A 21481-nucleotide genomic window follows, 5' to 3' on the forward strand; every position below is an offset into this window, starting at 1 on the left:
TAGATGGTGGAAAGGCTTTGGGGAGTCAGGAGCTGAGACACTTTCCGCAGAATGCCTAGCCTCTGACCTGCTCTTGTTGCCACAGTATTTATGTGGTTGGTCCAGTTAAATTTCTGGTCAATGGTGACCCCCAGGATGGTGGGGGATTTGGCGATGGTAATGCTGTTGAATGTCAAGGGGTGGTGGTTAGACTCTCGCTTGTTGGAGATAGTCATTGCCTGGCACTTCTGTGGCGCGAATGTAACGTGCCACTTATCAGCCCAAGCCTGAACATCGTCCAGGTCTTGTTGCAGCATGCAACATTATCTGAGGAGTTGTGAATGACGCTTGAACACTGTGCTGTCATCAGCGAACATCCCCATTTCTGACCTTATGTCGGAGGGAAGGTCATTGATGAAGCAGCTGAAGATGATTGGGCCTAGGACACTGCCTAGAGGAACTCATGCAGTGATGTCCTGGGGCTGTGATGATTGACCTTCAGCCACCACAACCATCTTCCTTTGTGCTAGGTAGGACTCCAGCCAGTGGAGAGTTTCCCCCCCCAATTCCCATTGACTTCAGTTTTACTAGGACTCCTTGATGCCACACTCAGTCAAATGTTGCCTTGATGTCACCTCACCTCACCTCTGGAATTCAGCTCCTTTGTCCATGTTTAGACCAAGGCTGTAATGAGGTCGGGAGCTGAGTGGTCTTGGCGGAACCCAAACTGGGCATCAGTGAGCAGGTTATTGCTGAGTAAATGCCGCTTGATAACACTGTTGATGACGCCTTCCATCACTTTGCTGATGATTGAGAGTAGACCGATGGGGCGTTAATTGGCTGGGTTGGATTTGTCCTGCTTTTTGTAGACAGGACATACCTGGGCAGTTTTCCACATTTATTGATAGATACCAGTGTTGTGGCTGTACAGGAACAGCTTGGGTAGAGGTGTGGCTAGTTCTGGAACACAAGTCTTCAGCACGATAGCCGGGATGTTGTCGGGGCCCATAGCCTTTGCTGTATCCAATGCGCTCAGCCGTTTCTTGATATCATGTGGAGTGAATCAAATTGGCTGAAGACTGGCTTCTGTGATGGTGGGGACCTCAGGAGTAGACCGATATGGATCATGCACTCTGCACTTCTGGCTGAAAATTGTTGCAAATGCTTCAGCCTTGACTTTTGCACTCACATGCTGGGCTCCACCATCATTGAGGATGGGGATATTCATGGAGCCTCCTCCCATTAGTTGTTTAATGGTCCACCACCATTCACGACTGGATGTGGCAGGACTGCAGAGCTTTGATCTGATCCATTAGTCTACTCTCAATCATCAGCAAAGTGATGGAAGGTATCGTCGACTGTGCTATCAAGCGGCACTTACTCACCGATAACCTGCTCACTGATGCTCAATTTGGGTTCCGTCAGTATCACAAGTCTTCAGACCTCATTACAGCCTTGGTCTAAACATGGGCAAAAGAGCTGAATTCCAGAGGTGAGATGAGAACGACTGCCCTTGACATCAAGGCAGCATTTGACCGAGTGTGGCATCAAGGAGCCCTAGTAAAATTTAAGTCAAAGTGAATCGGGGTGGGGGGAACTCTCCACTGGCTGGAGTCATACCTTCCACAAAGGAAGATGGCTGTGGTTGTTGGAGGCCAATTATCTCAGTCCCAGGATATTGCTGCAGGAGTTCCTCAGGACAGTGTCCTAGGCCCAACCAACATTAGCTGCATCATCAATGACCTTCCCTCCATCATAAGGTCAGAAGTGGGGATGTTGATGTTTGCACAGTGTTCAGTTCCATTCGCAACTCCTCAGATAATGAAGCAGTCTGTGTCCGCATGCAGCAAGACCTGGATGACATTCAGGCTTGAGCTGATAAGTGGCAAGTAACATTTGCGGCAGGCATTGGCTTAACTGGACCAGCCACATAAATACTGTGGCTGCAAGAGCAGGTCAGAGGCTAGGTATTCTGCGGCAAATGTCTCTCCTCCTGACTCCCGAAAGCCTTTCCAGCATCTACAAGGCACAAGTCAGAAGTGTGATGGAATACTATCCACTTGCGTGGATGAGTGCAGCTCCAACAAAACACAAGTAGCTCGACACCAGCCAAGACAAAGCAGCCTGCTTGATTGGCACCCCATTCACCACCTTAAACATGCACTCCGTCCACCACTGGCGCACCATGGTTGCAGTGTGTACCATCTACAAGATGCACTGCAGCAACTCGCCAAGGTTTCTTTGACAGCAGCTCCCAAACCTGCGACCTCTACCACTTAGAAGGACAAGGGCAGCAGGTGCATGAGACCACCTGCAAGTTCCCCTCCAAGTTGCACACCATCCTGACTTGGAAGTATATTGCTGTTCCTTCATCGTCACTGGGTCAAAATCCTGGAACTCCCTCCCTAACAGCACGATGGGAGTACCTTCACCATACGGACTGCAGCGGTTCAAGAAGGTGGCTCACCACAATCTTCTCGAGCGCAATTAGGGATGGGCAATAAATGCTGGCCTTGCCAGAGACGCCCACATCTCAGGAACAAATTTTAAAAAGCTCTCCTACACACATCCATGGCCACCCCTCGACCGTATAATTTTGCATGGCCTCTCTATTCCCATGATCTCCATCTCCGACTGTTTCCTTGAATCCCTCACCATCCACATTCCCTACCCCTTCCAACTGCACTTCTTTTTTCATCTGCTGTTGGAAAAAGCTCTCCCAAGTCACTTACAACTGCACTTCAAACTCAACTATCTAGCCTTTGGCCTTCGTCAAAATACTCCTGCAGCTGTCAATCTGCTCAACCATCCCCTTGCCTCCACCTTTGATGCTTCTGTTCCCAGTAAAGCCCTTGCTGTCTCCCACCCTAGTTGTTCTCCCATCTTCAGATGGATTGGCTACTGTTTGCCTAAGAAAACTGACCACAGAATACACAGCTCATGCTGCGGTCAGTCGCGATCCAATATCAAAAGTGGACCTGAAATCGGCATTAGGATCCCGATTTGTATAGGCAGTGAGCCTGACACCTGTTTTAGATGGACACCTTAGACAAATACAGGGTGTCCTAACCAATATGGTGTTTGTGCATACCCGGGAGAAGTGAGCGCCCGTGCACCCTATTGCATCCTTCAGTGCCTGTTTTTTTTGTTGCAAAATGGGAGCTGCATGATCCAATTTCTAGTCCACAATCTCTTCTGTATCTGACATTAGCTAGATGTTTCAAAAAGTATTTTGAATACTCCAGACCATAATATTATTTATCAAGATTGCCACAATTTCAGCTTCCCCAATGGTTTAACCAGTGGGTAGCTGAGCCAACAGATTGGGTAAGTTCCAGGTTGCATCCATACTTCATGTTGAATTAACAGATCTCAGTTGAGTGACAGGAAGGACACTGTGGTTGGCTTCTGTTGTTTGATTAGGGAGGCAAAAGTCAGCCATGCTTCCTGTTCCCGATTACTATCTGTACCGTGGAAGTGTGTTGGGTGAGGATAGGGTTGTATAGCCTGTCAGCACTCAATGTCAAAATAAATGAATTATGGCTGCTTGGACAAGGTATCAGAAGGCAACAGGCACCCATTGAACTGTAACCTCGTGAGGAACCTTCAGGAGAAGAGAGAACAAAATTCGCAACAAAAAAAACACAATTTCCGAAGTGGAAGTTTTGTTTCCATTAGCCATGATGGTTAGATGTAACAAAGAAATTTATCAGTAGCCATTAATGTTCAGTGCTATTCAGTCTCTTTATTTTTTAAGTAAGGAACAACCTTGGATGTGGTGAGGAAATATGTAAAGGCAATTATGCTGCAAACACTTCCTACAAACAGAATTTCCTAGTACGAATACATTACTTTTGGTCTGATGTCAGAAAAAGTTTTTTTTAAGAGAAATTGGGTGTGGGTTGAATGAGGTGTGTAGTATGTACTACTTAATAAATCTGAATACCTTTTTATTTACTTTTTCCAATTTAAAAAGCCGGTAAAGATAGAGTTACTAACAATAATACTGGGTTGTTGAATGTTTAAAGTTTGTAGCAGTGATATGTAATAATTGCAACTTTACTCTAACAGTCCATAATTACTTCAACTATGCGAAGACTAGGAGAAGAACTCTACCGAGGAACTGTGACCCGGCTAGTGCAGGACAGTCCTTCGGAGTCTGTTGCAGAAGCCAAACCAAAGGCATCTGCTTTCCTCAGGAGCTCTGATCTTAATGTCCGATTTTTGTCAGCCCTCAGTATCCTCAAAACAATTACACAAGGTGAGCAGAAACTTTTAGCTGGAAAGGAATTGATTAATTTTTATAACCTGCTGAGAGCTACAAACCAAAACACAGATTCTGGCTTGTTTTAGGTACAGCTGTGTAGAGATTAGGTTATCCCTCGCCTTTAAGATAATCAGGATCGACTGCAAACCAATATGGTGGGAATATTGGGGGAAAAATTCAGTATCGCCCCGTTTGGGGCGCCATTATCGGCCGTGCACAATGTTTAGCGCCTGGCGCTAATTATCGCCTCCGACGGCAAACTTGGATTTTATCGCCCCTGGAGGTGATTGGAGCGCTAAATCAGGTGCTTCACACCTGTCTTAAGGCGCAAAGGCCGAGGAGCGAGGCGCTACCTCAGAGCGCTGGCGAAGCTCATGTGATGTCAGTCAGCAATGGAATACAGACACACTGGTGCCGGCCAGTTCTTAAAGGGAAGTTCTGACGAAAGGTCATCGACCTGAAATGTTAACTCTGTTTCTCTCTTCACAGATGCTGCTTGACCTGCTGAGTTTCTCCAGCATTTTCTGTTTTTATCTTAAAGGGGAGGGTTGATTTTGCTCTCCATCCACATCCTGCTCATTGCAGCCTTGAATCTCGGCCTGGTGAGACCTGTACATCAAATCTGCTGGAAAGAACAATGGAGAGAAACAAGGAAAGAGCTCAGAGTGCAGCCCCCACAGTCTCTTCTAAATCGATACAAGGAAGGGCAAATCAAAATGAACCTGCAAAGTGCTGCTCAGTACCCAAAACTCCTTCACACAGCATTGAATCTCTCCAGAAGTCAGTCGCTCTCTCTCTCTCTCTGTCTCTCTCTCTCTCTCTCTCTCAATGCGTGGTGCAAAAATGTCACCAACAAAAAAAGGCAGGAAGCGGTCGCCTTTAAATAGCGCTCCCCCAGCCCCTTTCTGACTGCAAAACGCTCCCCTCAACCTGTCGTTGCTAGCGGCAGGAGGTAAGGCAGGGGGCGTCACTCAATATTCAGTCCGGGGCGTTGCGCACTCGACTGATGTCACGATCTGCTGGCGCAGGAGATCGTGACGGTAATGTTTAGCGCCGCCGCAAAATGTCTAGTTAATTTCGCAAGCGGCGCAAACATCGCCGCGCCCGGGCGCTAGTTGCTTTGCGTCCCATTAGCGCCCTCTTAAGGCGCTAACGGGAGGCGCAAACCAACTGAATTTTCCCCCCATTGTGTTTAATCAGAGTTTAAGACGGAATATAACACACTAGTTATACAGCAAAAACATACGACCGTGACAAGCAGCTGGCACCGGTTCCGATTGGACAGACGGCAGCTGTGCACGAACAGTTCTCCGGCTTACGGCCTTTCTTCCTCTCATCTAGAACCTCCAAGAATGGGTCCACTCCCGGAAGTGTGTTAGACCAGCCCCACTCTTGTATGGCTCTCCCTTCCACTGCCTGTGCTAAGGGCTCTTCAGGTCTTTCTCTTGTACCCTGTTTTTAGGGGTAGGCCTGATATAAAATACTGACAAGACTATTTAACCGGTAAGCGTTCCTCTTAAACCAAGGTGCCTAATGGTATGTCGAGTTCTTTTTTCTTAACTTTCAGATGAAAGCCCTCCGCTAAGGGATCTCATGCTTTTCTCACATGCCTTTCCTGTTTATACATTCTGAAGGCCCATCCATCTGATTTCCTCCTATCTCTCCCGTCCTTATCCTCCCAAGTTTGGAGTCAGACATGCCATTCTTGGCCTTCAGATGTTCATAGCTGCTTGTTAACAGTTATTTATATTCATGCTGTTCATGTAGCTTTAGCTGTGCAAAACTATTTCATTCCATTATCAGACTATTGTACCATGGAATGAATCATTAAATTCCCAAAGATATCCTCTATTCTATTCTCATACATTGGTTTACTTACGCATTTTAAAGCAACTTTGTTAAACAAAGTTACAATCCTAACTTAGTATTATAATATGGTTATTAACAATAATGGAAGAAACGTAGGCGTTGAGCCTTAGTTGGTCAAATTAAAGATACACAAAACAAAGTCGAAATCCTAACTTACAAATAGCAGATAGCTAGCCTGGAAACAAGGTCATATATGACCGTCATGCTGCCGAATGTTATAACATCCGCAGGGAACCAAAAACATAAGCAAATTCTAAGCATCTATCCAGCTATTCTGAAGAGACACTTTTGTCTCAAGTTCTGATACAATCATCTAAACACTATTATTTGTGTCACAATTTCATTCGCATAACCCCATATATTTTGGATACCCTAATTTCTAACAGCTGGAAGATACCTAATCCAGAGAAAGTACTAGGAAGTTCAGGGTCTGACATACTATTTTTTTCATGCAAGACTTGATATAGTATCCTAAATTAAATAATTACAATATATTAGAAAAAATGTTCATTTGGAACCGTAAAAGTTTATAACTTAGATGGAGACTATTCAGTGCATCATGTCTGTGCCAGTTCTTTGCTTGAGTAATCCAAAACTAATTCTGAATCCCGTCCTCTCCCCATAGCTCTATATCTTCTTTTGCTTCAAATATATATTGAGTTTTCTCTTAAAAGTTGCAATGGTCTCTGCCATAACCAGTCCCTGTGGGAAATGCATTCTGTGCTCCAACAGCCTGCTGTGTAAAGACATTTCTCCCAACCCCTCTCATTCTCTTAGTGACAATTTTAAATTGATGACCTTTTGTTACTGACTCCCCAACCATAGGAACATAGGAACAGGAGTAGGCCGTTCAGCCCCTCGAGCCTGTTCTGCCATTCAGTGAGATCATGGCTGATCTGCAATCTAACCCCATATATCCACCTTTGGCTAATATCCCTTAATACCTTTGGTTAACAAAAAGCTATCAATCTCCGATTTAAAATTAACAATTGATCTAGCATCAATTGCTGTTTGCAGAAGAAAGTTCCAAACTTCTTCTCCCTTTGTGCGTAGAAGTGTTGCCTAATTTCACTCCTGAAAGGTCTGGCTCTAATTTTTAGACTATGCCTCCTAGTCCTAGAATCCCCAACCAGCAGAAACAGTTTCTCTCTATCTACCCTATCTGTTCCCCTTAATATCCTGAAAACTTTGATCAGATCACCCCATACCTTCTAAGTTCGAGAGAATACAACCCTAATTTGTGTAATCTCTCCTCATAACGTAACCCTTGAAGTCCGGGTATCATTCTAGTAAACCTATGCTGCACTCCCTCCTAGGCCAATATATCCTTCCTAATGTATGCTGCCCAAAACTGCGCTCATAGTACTCCAGTTGTGGTCTAACCAGGGCTTTGTATAACTGCAGCATAACGTCTACCCCCTTGTACTCTAGTCCTCTAAATGTAAAGGCCAGCATTCCATTAGCCTTTTTGATTATTTTCTGTACCTGTTCATGATATTTTAATGATCTATGTACTTGAACCCCCAAGTCTCTTTGGACCTCCACTGTTTTTAGCTTTTCCCCATTTAGAAAGTACCCTGTTCTATCCTTTTTAGGTCCAAAATGGATGATCTCACATTTGCTTAAATTGAAATCCATTTGCCACAGTTTTGCACATTCACTTAATCTATCAATATCCCTTTGTAATTTTATACTTTCATCTACACTGCCTAGAATGCTGCCTATCTTTGTGTCATCGGCAATTTGGATATATGACTTTTTATGCCATCATCTAAGTCGTTAATAAATATTGTGAATAGTTGAGGTCCCAACACAGATCCCTGCGGGACACCACTAGTCACATCCTGCCAATTAGAATACCTACCCATTATCCCTACTCTCTGTCTCCTGCTGCTCAGCCAATTTCCTAACCAGGCCAATAATTTGCCCTCAATTCCGTGGGCTTCTACCTTAGATAACAGTCTCTTATGTGGAACTTTATCAAATGCTGTCCGGAAGTCCATATAAATAACATCCATAGACCTTGCCCTGTTCACTACTTTAGTCAGCTCTTCAGAAAATTAAATCAAATCCATGCTGGCTTTCTCTGATCAACTGAAAATTTTCAAGGTGTTCAGTCACCCTATCCTTAATTATAGCCTCTAGCAATTTCCCAACAATAGATGTTCGATTAGCTGGTCTATAATTCCCTGGTTTCCCTCTCTCGCCATTCTTAAAGAGCCGAGTGACATGCGCAATTTTCCAATCTAAAGGGACGGTTCCTGAATCTATAGAACTTTGGAAGATTATACAGGTAGTTAGGGCATCTGCAATGTGCTTACCTACTTCCTTTAAAACCCTGGGATGGAAACCATCTGGCCCTGGGGATTTCACTCTTTAGTGCCATTATTTTCTTCATTACTGTTAATTTACTTATGTTAATTTTATTGAGTCCCTGTCCCCGATTCAATATTAATTTCCTTGGGATTTCCGGCATGCTATCCTCTTCTACTGTAAATACTGACGCACAGTAATTATTCAACATGTCTGCCATTTCCCTATTGTCATTGACGATATCACCACTTTCATTTTTTAAGGGGCCAACATTACTCCTCTGTTTTGTGACCCTTTGTTGTTCTTTGTATCTTTCCCATTCGCCAGCTCATTTCTGTATGCCCTTTCCTTTAGTTTTATGCTGCCCCTTTACCTCTTTAGTTGTCCATGGGTGATTTTTTTGGCAAGTAGAGCTCTTGCCCCTCAGGAGAATGAACTGGTTCTGTATCACAAATTCTTTAAAAAAAATCTCCCACTGATTGTCTGTCGTTTTACCCATTAACAGATTTGCCCAGTTTACTGTGGACAGTCTCTGCCTCATCCCATTGAAGTCGGCCTTACCTAAGTCTAGAATCTTAGTAGCTGTTTCGCGTTTCTCCCTTTCAAACACTACGTTGAACTCGATCATGTTATGATCACTATTGGATAAATGTTCATACACAGTTAGGCTGTTAACTAAATCTGGCTCATTACTCATTACTAAATCTATTATGGCTTGCCCCCTTGTTGCCTCTAGAACATATTGTTGTAGCAAACTATCCCGGACACACTCAAGAAATCCATTACCTCTCTGACAAGTGCTAGTCTGTTTTTCCCAATCTCTATGAAAGTTAGAATCCCCCATTAAAACCACTCTGCCTTTGCTACACACTTGTCTGATCTCTGCATTTATACAATCTAGCACTTCAGAGCAGCTACCAGGGGGCTTATACACAACTCCCACTACAGTCTTAGATTCTTTCCTATTTCTTAATTCAACCCATAAAGTCTCCACTGGCTGCTTACCTCTCTTTAAATCCTCTCTTATCATTGAAGTGATTTCATCCTTAATCACTAAGGCTACACCTCTCCCTCTGCTATTTTCCCTATCTTTTCTGTAGACCTTATAACCTGGTATATTTAATTCCCAATCCTGACTGCCTTGCAGCCATGTCTCAGTAATGGCTACCATGTCATACCCTCTAATTTGAATTCGTGCCTGCAGTTTATTCAATTAATTCCTTATACTCCGTGCATTTGTATTAAGAACGCTTATTGGGGCCACACACCTTAGCCTGTCCTTCAGCTCTGATGTTTTACTCACATGTTTCTTATTTCTCTCTCCTAGTTTAATCGCTTTACATCTTTTAGTTTTCCCTTTACCTGTAGTGCCTAAAGTACAATTTCTGACTGTTACTCTACTCTCTTCCCTTTCATTTGTTTTTGAACTACTATTTGTACTGCAATTTCCCCCTGAGCCCTCCCCTCGCCCACCCCCCCATTTACTAGTTTAAAGTCCTTTTGACCAAAGGAAATAGTCTTTCCTTATTCATTCTACCAAAACTCTTCATAATTTTAAAAACCTCTGTTAAATCTCTTAACCTTCTCTGCTCCAGTGAAAATAGTCCCAGTATCTCAAATCTCTCTTAATAACTATAACTTCCTATCCCTGACATTATCCTGATGAATATGCACTGAACAGGCTTTATGGTTTTGATGTCCTTTCTATAATAGGGTGCCCAAAACTGAACATAGTACTCTAACCGTGGCCTAACTAACATTTTGTACAAATTTATTATTTCTTTACTCTTGTACTCTGTGTTTCTGTTTATAAAATCTAAAATGCTTTTGGCTTTTTTTATGGCTTTATCTATCTGCACTTGCACTTGAAAGGAATTATAACAACTACTTGCATCTATATAGCGCCTTTAACTGCAAGCCGCTTCATAGACGTGCAAGAAAAATGGGCACTGAGCCAAAACAATGAGATCAGAGACCTTGGTCAAAGAGTTGGGTTTTAAGGGAGATCTTAAAAGAGGAGCTTGAGGCACCATCAGAAAAACTGATAAAAATATTTATTTAAGATCCTGCCACACCTTTATTCTCCACAGTTAGATTCCCTCCTTCATTCCTGAGGAGTTGTACCCTCTTTAATTATTCTTTTACTTTTTTATGCTTAAAGAGCCCTGTTTCCTTTTATTAGCCGTTAGTTTTTTCATAATTCCTCTTAGCTCTTTTAAAGTCTCTTCACATCTCCACTACACTTTCTATAGTCCTCGTGATTTTCTTTGGTATCGATAGCACTTTTCATCATATGTTTCCTTTTTAAAATTTCAGTTTAGTTTAAATCTCCCCATGGAGCACAAGCCTTTGATCCAACTCTTTTTCCCCTTATAGGAATATATTTATTTTGTACTCTATGCATCTCACATTTGAAGATTTTCCACTGGTGATCCATTGACCTGTTTGCTAATTTTTTTGCCCGGTTAATTTGGGCCAGGACCTTGCTGAACTTAACTATGTTGTGCTTGCTATTTCCCAATTTTTCTGCTCTCATGGTGGCTATTTGTCACCCTAGAACCAAATCCATCAAACCTCTTTGCTTGTTGGACTAGATGGGCTCAAATTTCATCGGGCCGTTGAGGCAGGATTGGAGGCATGTGGGGGGTTAAAATCACGAAATCGGGGGGGCATGAACCCATCCCGCCTCCATGCCCGTTTCCCAGAAGGTGGGTACCCGACCTGTGCTGGGAGCCGCCTCCCCGAGGCGCGAAGGGGATTAGTGCCAATTAACTGCCTGTTAACAGGTAGTTAACAGGCAGTTTTTAGCCTAATCCCTATTTTTATCCCTGAAGTGTGGGCTTCCCGACAGCTCCAAACCACGGCAAGTTAGCGAGGCGGACTGTCGGGCTGAAGGACTTGGCGGGTTTGAGATGTCCGGTGTTCAGGTGAGTGATGGGTGCATGAGTGCAGAGGTAAGTGTGTTTGGTGTGTGTAAAGTGTTTAAATAAGTTGTACTTACCTTTTCTTACTGATGCAGCCTTCCTTTCTTAAGGTCTCGGGAGTCCCTCATCTCACCGGCACAGAAAGCAGAATGGCCGCGAGTTGTCAAAATCTGCGGCATTCTGCTTTCTGTTCTGGAGAGATCTCTAAATCAGCCTGAGAGGAAGGAATTAACTTAGAGTACAGATTGTCAGTGTTTGACAGCTTCAAAGAGCTGTCAAACGCTGATATTTCATCTGTCAAAAGCTCTTGACAGATGAAATGTCAATCTGTGACGTCACCTGTTGCTGGGTGGCCCTTAATTGGCCTGCTGAGCAATCAAGTGAAAATCGAGTGGGTTGGCCACAACTCGATGGAGGCGGGACTACAACCCCGACAGTTGTAGTCCCGCCTCCTACACGCCTCCATTGATAAAATCCAGCCTGATATCTCTGCAACTGTTGAGTTGCTCAACCAGTCCCTCACCTGCACTTGTGATTCCCTCAGCTACAGCAAAAACCAATATATCGCCATTCCTTTGTTGTCACTGGGTCAATATACTGAAATTCTCTACCTAACACCATTGTGGAGGTCCTGTCACCGCAAGAACTACAGTACTTCAAGGAGCAGGCCCACTACTACCTTCTCGGGGCAAATAGGGAAGAACCTGTTGGCTATATACCCTAAACTGCTCCAGCAGCTTTCCAGTGTAATGGATTTGTACAAAACAATCTGTATTTGGGAAGCCCGCCAGCATAGCTATTTGTGATGTCATAAAGTGCCATGGTAAAAGTTTGCAATGAGTACTAAGTTCACAAGTCGGGTCATAAATGAGAGGAGCTAAAGCTAACTCTCTTCCATCAGCAAAAAAGAAAATTGTTCCTGGCATTACTATGCGTTGCTGTTGCATGTGTCCTTGTGTGATTGATGAGAGACTATAGAGCAGGTTACCTCCTGGTCTATTATCCAGTGTGTAGGATGGGAAGGGGGGAAAAAAGCATTTTTTACTTTTTAAAAAAAAATTGTGAAATGGAAAACCTTTACTAGATGTTAATCAAACTTCAAGAGTAACTCCACCTGTAAGAAATAGCCATATTAAGAATCCCAATCTCTCCTTTTGAAACAAAAACATAAAACACCACATTTGATTTTGAAAATGAGCATTGTGTGATCAATCAGAGTGGCTGATTTGTCCTTGTTGCCTACAGGCCCAAAATCTTGGTGTGAAAGGAAAGTGAAATTGAGGCAGATTCTCTGCCAAGGGTGGGGAAAAAGACAAAATTAGGGCTGGGTTCCTGCCTCATTTCCGCTCTAACCCAAATTCCTGTTGGGAGACAGGCCGGTTAAATCTGCTAACCTACCATTAAGGCAAGATTTTAGGGAAGTATTTAGGAATGTTGCGGCTTCTCCAGGAATTCCAGCCAGCAAGACTGCGAGTTAATGCAAAGAGTAGGCGTGATTTCTGTCTTGGATATTTTTTTCTGTTCTGAGCTAAATGTTTTCTTTTTAAAATTATCTGAATTTGGGGCAAAATAGAGGAAGCGTCCAAATTGTACTGTACCTGATTTGGGAATGCTTGATGCTATCAAGTATGTTTATATACAAGAAACTATACTTGTACTTTGCTTGTTTGTAAACACAGAATTGCTAATAATTGACAAATGATTTGCAATGATTTATTATTGAAAATAACACTTTGCAATATATATATTTCTTCTGCACACAGTGATATTTGCTTGTCTGTTTTTTTTCACATTTGTCCTTGAGACTTCCAAAACCGGTTCCATCAAAAGTACAGGTTTATTTTGATTTCCTGTTTTTTCACTTTTAGCTGCTGAATTTTAAATATGTTGCTGAAGTAAATGTGCAGTATTGAGGGAGTGCAGTGTTGTTGCAAGTAAGACATTAAACTGAGGTTGTATCTCCCTGTTCCTATGGTTCAGGTGGATGTTGAAGATTGCATTGGCCCTATTCAAAGAAGTCTAGGTAATTTCTGTGTCTTGGTCAACATTTTTCCCTCAACTGGTGTTACCAAAAAACACATTAATTGGTCATTCATGTCATTGCTGTTTGTGGGACATTGCTGTGCACAGAATGGATTCTGCATTTTTAAAAATTTGATTAAATGTCAGGATGTGGGTCATGCTAGCAAATCTGCATTTATTGCCCTGAGAAGGTCCTGGTGGGTCTTCTCATGATTTTCAACTAAATGGATTTCTTGGCCACTTCAGAGGGCACTAAAGGTAAAGCACATAGTGAGTCTGGAGTCTAGTGTAGGCCAGACCAAGTAAGGTTTTATGCCCTGTGAAACATTAGCAAACCAGTTGGATTCTTACAACAATCTGGCAACTTTCATGGCCATTTGTGGGCTGGCACCAGAAAAAAAATTATAAATTTATTGAACTTAATTTTGCAACTACTTGTGGTGGTATTTGAGCACTCAATCTTTGGGTTGTTAGTCCAGTTCCATAATACTACACTAACATACCCTGTTACCTATATAACAGTAACTGGACTTTAAACAGTTCATTGTACATTAAGTAATTTGGTTTGTTTTTGAGGTGTGTGATCAGGTGCTATATAAATGTAAATTTTCTTTAGCAGCAGGGAATGAATATTGTTCCAGAATACTTTGAAAATGCTGAATTTTAATTGCAGGGAAAGCTGGCAAAATTCTTTATGGTAAATATGCTGATGACATCATATTTGGGTCCAACTAGCAACCTGGAGCAATGAGAAAAATTGTCAAAGCATATAAATTGTTTAACTATAAAATGTCTTGTAATACTTTCTCTTATAAACTACAGTAGTCGTTGGAAGAATGCAATGCTCCCTCTTGGTATCAATCAGTTTCCTGACCAATTTATGGAAAAGTAATAGCTTGCATTTATATAATGATTTATCACATCCAAAGCAATTCACAACCAATGAATTACTGCAGCCACTGTTATATGAAGTCAAACACTGCAGCCAATATGTACACAGAGTAAATGAGCTGAATGACAATTTAATCTGCTTTTGATTGTTTTGATAGAACAACGTATTGTTTTTTAGGTAGTGCCATGGGTTCTTTTACGCTCACCTGATCAGGCGGAAGGGATCCACTATCCAAAATATGGCACCTCCAATAATGCAGCAGTTCATCTGTGCTACACTGAAGTGTCAATGTAGATGATGTGCTCAAATCCTGGAGTGGGGCTTGAACCCAAAACCTTCTGATTGAGGTGAAAATGCTACCAACTGAGCCAAGCTGATGCACTTTGTGATGTTTTGCTCCAGAGTATTATTCCATGATATTGAAGAATTTTTCTCAGTGACTATCATTAACATAGATAAAGATTAATATTTTAATTTACATGCTTCTCATTAATAGTGGATTATCTGGCTCAAGCTTTTGACATTCTTCTTGTCGACCTGAAGACAGATGAAGGCAAGGCTTTGTTCTTGGAGTACCAGGCTGTGCAGATTATTATTTGTTACCTGAAACCCTCTAGTAAAAGTCTGCTGTACAGTGCTGTTGACATCATTCTACAGATGACAATGGAGTCAAGTAAGTATCTATATACAGTAGAATTTTCCACGTAATAAATCTGAACAATAAGCCAAGATTTTCCCAGAGAACTAAACTGAGCTGCCATATTAAACTTTTGCTAAATGTTACCTAAAAATGTTACCTATGATGTGCAAACCTAGCAACATGACTTCTAAAAAGGTGAATGCAGTGGTCTTTGGCTGCTTAGCATTTGGTACAAACTGCAAGTACAAAAAACGCAAGCACATTTATTTATTTATCACTCCTTCAACTAATGATTCAGATTTGAACATGATTATAAAGACCATTTTAAAAGTCTGCTGCCAAGATTATAGATGGCATTAAAAGTACTACTCCGTCTCAAAACATCTTACAGAAATTCATGTGCATACACTTGGTCTTTTGTTAAGAATGTATGTACAATAAATGTACTTCTGAATTGATGGGAAAGTAATGGAATGCTTTATTCGGTTGTGCTATATAGATGCCACAGTATATGGTGTGTTACAAAATTCGGGTCTGCCTTAGACATTCATTGGAGTTCCACGGTGCTGGCCATTCCCGTAAGCTGTCTCATGTTCAGGAATGCACCCTTATTTCCCAATATCTAATCATAAAATAGCATACTCTCGGTCGTGACCATTGGATATTATGTCTTTTACGCATGTCCTGAAGTGCACTTCTCCAATCTTTCAGTAGGTCGCCTCATGGCACAAGGCCAGATATTAATCATTAAGTTGTTATATTTTGTAGACAACAAGTGTGTGTACAGTGTAACAGCTATAATCAAATCATTCTTACTTCATTTCAAACCCCTTCTTGTGAATAATAATAATAATAAACCACTACTTCCCTCTCCCAGTTAGTGGGCCAAAGTCATTTACTTTTAGTCCACCTTAGTGGTGAAATAGACCAAAGCTAACACGGGCTTGGTCAGCATTAGTCTTACAAAAGATGCCTTTTTGCAGTTGTCTTCTAATCCCAGGAGGTGTTCAAAATTGGTGCATAGTGACTTTCACAGATATCTTTAGAGAGGGAAATTCCTATCCTCTACACTCCCTTTTGAAAGCATCATAGTAAAGCATTATTATCTTGAACCCAAGTTCTACCATTCTATGGTTTTGCAGTTTTGAATACTGATGTACCAGTGTAATCGTCCTTTTTATCCACAGGCTAATTTTGGACATCAATCTAAAGCAATTGTATACTTCCTCATTAGCTTGTACTTCATAACCATTAGGATCTTTCCGTTATAAACGGGGTGGGGGAGGGAGGAATTTACAAGGACAGGACCCTTTTCATAGCTTCGCTTATGATTGCCTAGTAAAAGCTATGCGATGTCGCCTGAAAATGGCTTTGATAGGTATTGCAGCAAAGGCCAATCTTCTTCTAGTCCCTGTTATCAACAGCAATGCGATACAGTTGCTGTTCTGCAGGAAGAGTTTTTTGAGTCCTGTGTTTTTCCTCACTTCCTGAATGGACTGTTAGTTCTGCTAGTATCCACAACTTTCCTGTGCCTTTATGTGTGGCTTTCCCTGTAGTATTCTAATCATTAATCATTAAGTTATGAAGCCTAATTTTATGAGGCCAGGCTCTCAGTGCGGAGCCTTGCTTGCCAGGAGTGCAGATTGCAGAATCATGCTCCTGATTTTACAGTCATTAAAATTAATAATTGGAAGATCAGGAGGACCGAGAATTAAGCACACTGACCTCTGCACCCGATCCTATGATCTGCAGTCCGAGAAAGACTGTGTCAGGAATCCTGTCTCGCAAAATTTATCCTATGGTGTCTAATTCCAGTACTTGAGTTTTCCTTCTGTATTCCAGTCTTGCCAAAGTGGAACATCTGCATTTCGTCTGTGGATTACAAATGACCTTTGTTGTAACTTTAGATTAATACTGTAGTGTCCGTGTGTAGATAAAGACACTGAAGACAGGAGTTGGTTCATAGGTATTTACTAAGCAAGTCTGGGGGGGGTTTCTAAAGGATATACACAATACACAGGCTTATATAGCCCAAGTGGCAATTACCGGCATTACGCACACCTGGGGCTCTTAAAGGCACATACACCATAATTGCTCTTAAAGGCACATACACCACAATTCCTCCCCTTCTAGCTAACTAGTACATCATATTTTAAGTAATTATTAATTACATGTTATATGCAAAATAATATACATTGCTGTATTAATTAATTATAAGTTAGTCTCTCAGGAGGCTTCCTGACTCGGTCCGGATAACGCCTCAGGGGTGTAGTAGTTTCTGGTGGTGTAGTAGGTTCTTCTGGCAAGGCTGATTCGGCTTGAAGGCCAGTGTCGGGTTCATCGGGCTCCAGTATCACCGGATCGGAGGTAGATATGGGTATCTCTACTTCATCGTTAGATGTATAGAGTGGTGGTGTAGGTTGTCCCTTTTCGGATGACTTGATGATTTGGTCAGCATGGCGCCTTATTATGCTGTCTCCGATGTCCACGGTATACATCAGTGGTCCTAATCGTGTGCAGATAGTTCTAGGCTGCCATTTCTCGGTACGGTAGTCCCGGGCCAAAACCAGTTGGCCTATCTGGAAGGCCCTAGTTGGCCTTTCATTCATGCCCTGAAACTGCCGGTTCTCCACGTCCCTTCGGATGTTGGGCTTGACCAAATCCAGCCGGCATCTTAGGTTTCTATTGTAGAACATCATGTCGGGAGTTTGGTTAGTAACCATATGCGTTGCATTCCTATATGCAAATAAGAAGTTATCCACCTTGTGCTGAAGTTTTATGTCTTCATTACCCATGACCTTGATGGCCGGACAAACCTTTCAGCCAATCCATTGGTGGCGGGATGGTATGGGGCGGACGTGTAGTGCTTTACCCCATTGTTCTTTAAGAACTTTCTGAATTCTTCGGACACAAATTGCGGTCCATTATCAGAACATATCTGCTCCGGCAGCCCATTCCTGGCAAATATGGTCCTTAATACTGTGATGGTTTTTTCCGTGGTGGTGGAGGACATCTTTATTACCTCCGGCCACTTGGAGTGTGCATCAACTGCGATTAAGAACATTGAGTCCATAAATGGACCAGCAAAGTCGATGTGCACCCTTTGCCAGGGAGATGAGGGCCACTCCCATGGATGTAGAGGGGCCTGTGGCGGAGCATTTTGGACCTTCTGGCATCCTAGGCAGCTCTTGGTCATGTCTTCGATGTCTCCATCGATACCTGGCCACCATACAAACGCCCTAGCTAGGTTCTTCATTTTCACTCCACCCAGATGCCCCTTGTGAAGCTCCTTTAGCACTTTATCCTGGAGTTTGGGTGGAATCACCACTCTGGATCCACACATCAAGGTTCCTCGGCACACTGACAGCTGTTCTCTTCTTTGCGAGAATGCTGGCAACAGTGGTTCGCCATGTGCTAGCCATCCCTTCACTGTTAAATCGTAGACCCGTGAGAGAGTAGGGTCATTTCTTGTCTCCCTTTCAATGGCAGAATTTGTCACCGGTAGACATTCCACTATGGTAGAGTGGAATATCTCTACTGGGTCTACTGTAGGTGCCTCTTCTATCATTGGCAACGGTAGGCGTGATAAACCGTCAGCATTCCCATGCTGTTTTGACCCTTTGTATTCAATGTTGTATTGGTGTGCCCCTAGAAAAAGGGACCACCTCTGTAGTCTTTGTGCCGTCATAATGGGGACACCTTTTTTAGGGTTGAATATGGAGATGAGGGGTTGATGGTCAGTCAGCAAGGTAAATTTTTGTCCGTGTAGGTAATGGTTGAATTTCTTCACTCCCCATACCAGGCTGAGTGCTTCTCTGTCTATCTGGGCATAGTTACGCTCAGCTGAGTTCAATGAGCGTGACGCAAAAGCTATCGGCCGTTCCGAGCCATCAGGGAATCTATGGGACAATACCGCTCCTATGCCGTAAGGGGATGCATCGCACGCCAGTCTGATTGGTAGCGATGGGTTGTAATGAGCCAAAATTTTCTCGGATGTGATTAAGTCTTTACATTTATGGAAGGCACGTTTACAGTCTTCGTTCCATTTCCAAATCACTCCTGTCTGTAGAAGATCATTAAGAGGGTGTAGAATAGTTGATAAGTTCGGTAAAAATTTATGATAGTAATTTATTAATCCCAGGAATGACCTTAATTGTGAAACATTTTCAGGTGCTGGGGCTTTTATAACTGCTTCAATTTTTTCAGGTGACTTATGCAACCCTTCCTTATTAATTATGTGGCCACAATATGATATCTGATTTTGGAAAAATTCGCACTTGGGGCGATTTGCTCGTAGGCCCCGTTCTTTCAGCCTAGTGAGCACCTGCTCCAAATTGGCAAGGTGCTCGTTGTCGTTTTCTCCTGTTATAAGGATGTCGTCTAGGTAGCATTGAGTCCCCGGAATCCCTTGCAGGACTTGCTCCATAGCTCTTTGCCAGATAGCTGGAGCTGATGCTATTCCAAAAACCAGTCGATTGTACTGGTACAGGCCTTTGTGTGTGTTTATTGTGAGATACTTTTTAGAGGTCTCCTCAACCTCCATCTGTAGATATGCCTGTGCCAAGTCAATTTTTGTGAAACGTTTCCCTCCGGATAGTGAGGCGAAAATATCTTCTATCCTCGGAAGAGGATACTGTACCGTGTGAAGGACCGGGTTTACAGTCACCTTAAAGTCCCCACAGATGCGAATTTTTTTCTGTTCCTCAGAGTTATTTTTCAATGTTTTTTTCATGACTGGAACGATGGGTGTTGCCCATTCGCTCCAATCTATTTTGGATAATACGCCTGCCTTTTCCAAATTCTTCAGCTCTGCCTCAACTGCCGGACGTATTGCGTATGGCACCGGTCTTGCCTTAAAAATTTTTGGAATTGCTGTATCTTCCACTTTTATTGAGGCGGTGATGCCTTTCAAGGTTCCTAGTTTCTCTTGAAACACTTCTTTGGCATTGGCCAAGATGTCTTTTAATCGTTCAGGTATGATGTCATCATTGTTTTTTTCCTTACTGGTCACCGTCAGTGCCTGAATGGAGTGCCAGTCTAAACGTATCTTCCTTATCCATTCACGTCCCAACAACGGTGGACCACCATCTTGTAGAATGTATAAATACAACTTTTGTATTTCTTTGCCATTGTATACCACAGGCACCCTTATTTTTCCTTTGGGGTAGACTTTCTGCCCCGTATATGTTTTTAAGATAATGGATGTGTCTTTTAGAGGTATATGCGAAAATAGCCTCTCGTAATCTCGTCGATTTATTACGGTTAGAGCTGATCCTGTATCTAGCTCCATTTTAACTGGGGACCCTGCTATTGTGAGGGTAACCCAAATGGTTTGGTAATCCTCTTTGGCAAGTACATTATGTAATTTGAGACAGCTTAGTCTCTTGTTTCCGGAGTCGCTATCGCTATTCTGGTCTTCGGAGCTATTGTCCGTCATCATTTGTACCTTCCTGTACTTTTCTTTATTGATTTTTTGTTTTCTGTCAGTGGATTTATTTTGTCCAGATTGGCATACCCGTGCAATGTGTCCAATCTTACCATATTGCCTGCATGCTTTGCCCTTGAACCAGCAGTCCCTCTGGTTATGGGTGGATCTGCCGCAGCGATAACATCTTCCGAACTCCTGTGTCATTTTATGGGTGCCGAAGTCCTGTGTCTCTTGTTGTATCTCTGCAGCTCCTTTTGCTGCTGCTTCGTATGATACAGCCATACTGAAAGCTTTGTCCAATGTTAAATCTTTTTCAGAAAGCAGTCTTTTTTGTGTTCCTTCACTTAAGAGACCGCAAACAAATTTGTCTCGAAGATAATCCGATAGTCCTGCTCCGAATTGGCAGTACTTTGATAGCTTTCTTAATTCGGTTAGGTAATCGGCGTTACTTTCATTCTTGTGTTGATTTCTCTTGAAGAACTTGAATCGTTCCGCTATCAGCAGCGGTGTTGGGTTTAAATGCTCCTGCAGGGTATCAACAATTTCTTTAAAAGTCTTGTCCTTTGGTTTGGCTGGAGTGATTAAATTTCGTAACAGCCCGTATGTCTTCGCGCCCATTAAGTTCAGAAGTACTGAAGCTTTTTTTTCATCTGTTATTCCATTTGCAGTGCAATAAACCTCTACTCTTTCCACGTATGTGGTCCAACCTTCTATTTCGCCATCAAAAGCCTCAATATTACCAGATTTAGGCATTTCAGAAAAGATATGGCGCTTCCCGCGGTTTTTGTTTTTTTCTCTCTCTGTAGCAACGATATGGCGCTTCCCGCGCTTTCCCGCCGCTGCTACCGATAACAACGCTGTTTTACTGTGGTTTCCGTTTATTCACTGTTGGAGAGTCGTTCCCGACGGAGGTCTAAACGCTGACCTGCTTGCCGCGCCGGCCGTCTCTCAAGTGCACCCTCCCAGTCCGTTATTGCTTGCCTCCGATTTCGCTGCCTGTCTCAGCTGTAGAGCCTGCCGCTGGAGCTCCAGCCTGACGCCCAGGAAGGATTAGCGCAGTACCTGTCACCAGCTTGGCCAGCTGGTGAAACCACAGTTTCTCTTACTTCCTTGAGTCTTCTGGACGCTGGAGGAATCGATGTCCTTG

The 21481-nt window shown here is 42.7% G+C and overlaps 1 protein-coding gene across 2 annotated transcripts in view; it reads left to right on the forward strand.

Moving 5' to 3' along the window:
• The window catches only part of ccdc138 (coiled-coil domain containing 138), a 162197-nt gene that overhangs the window by 123541 nt on the left and 17175 nt on the right, over nt 1-21481 (forward strand). For both annotated transcript variants that reach the window (XM_085999024.1, XM_085999025.1), the window contains 2 exons: nt 4051-4240; nt 14763-14939. In XM_085999024.1, coding sequence (XP_085855150.1) covers nt 4051-4240; nt 14763-14939 — 367 coding nt within the window. The remainder of the gene's footprint in view (nt 1-4050; nt 4241-14762; nt 14940-21481) is intronic.

The sequence above is a fragment of the Somniosus microcephalus genome, chromosome 10 (assembly GCF_052327205.1).
Source record: "Somniosus microcephalus isolate GS21.2 chromosome 10, FLI_Smic_1.0, whole genome shotgun sequence".
NCBI lineage: Eukaryota > Metazoa > Chordata > Chondrichthyes > Squaliformes > Somniosidae > Somniosus > Somniosus microcephalus.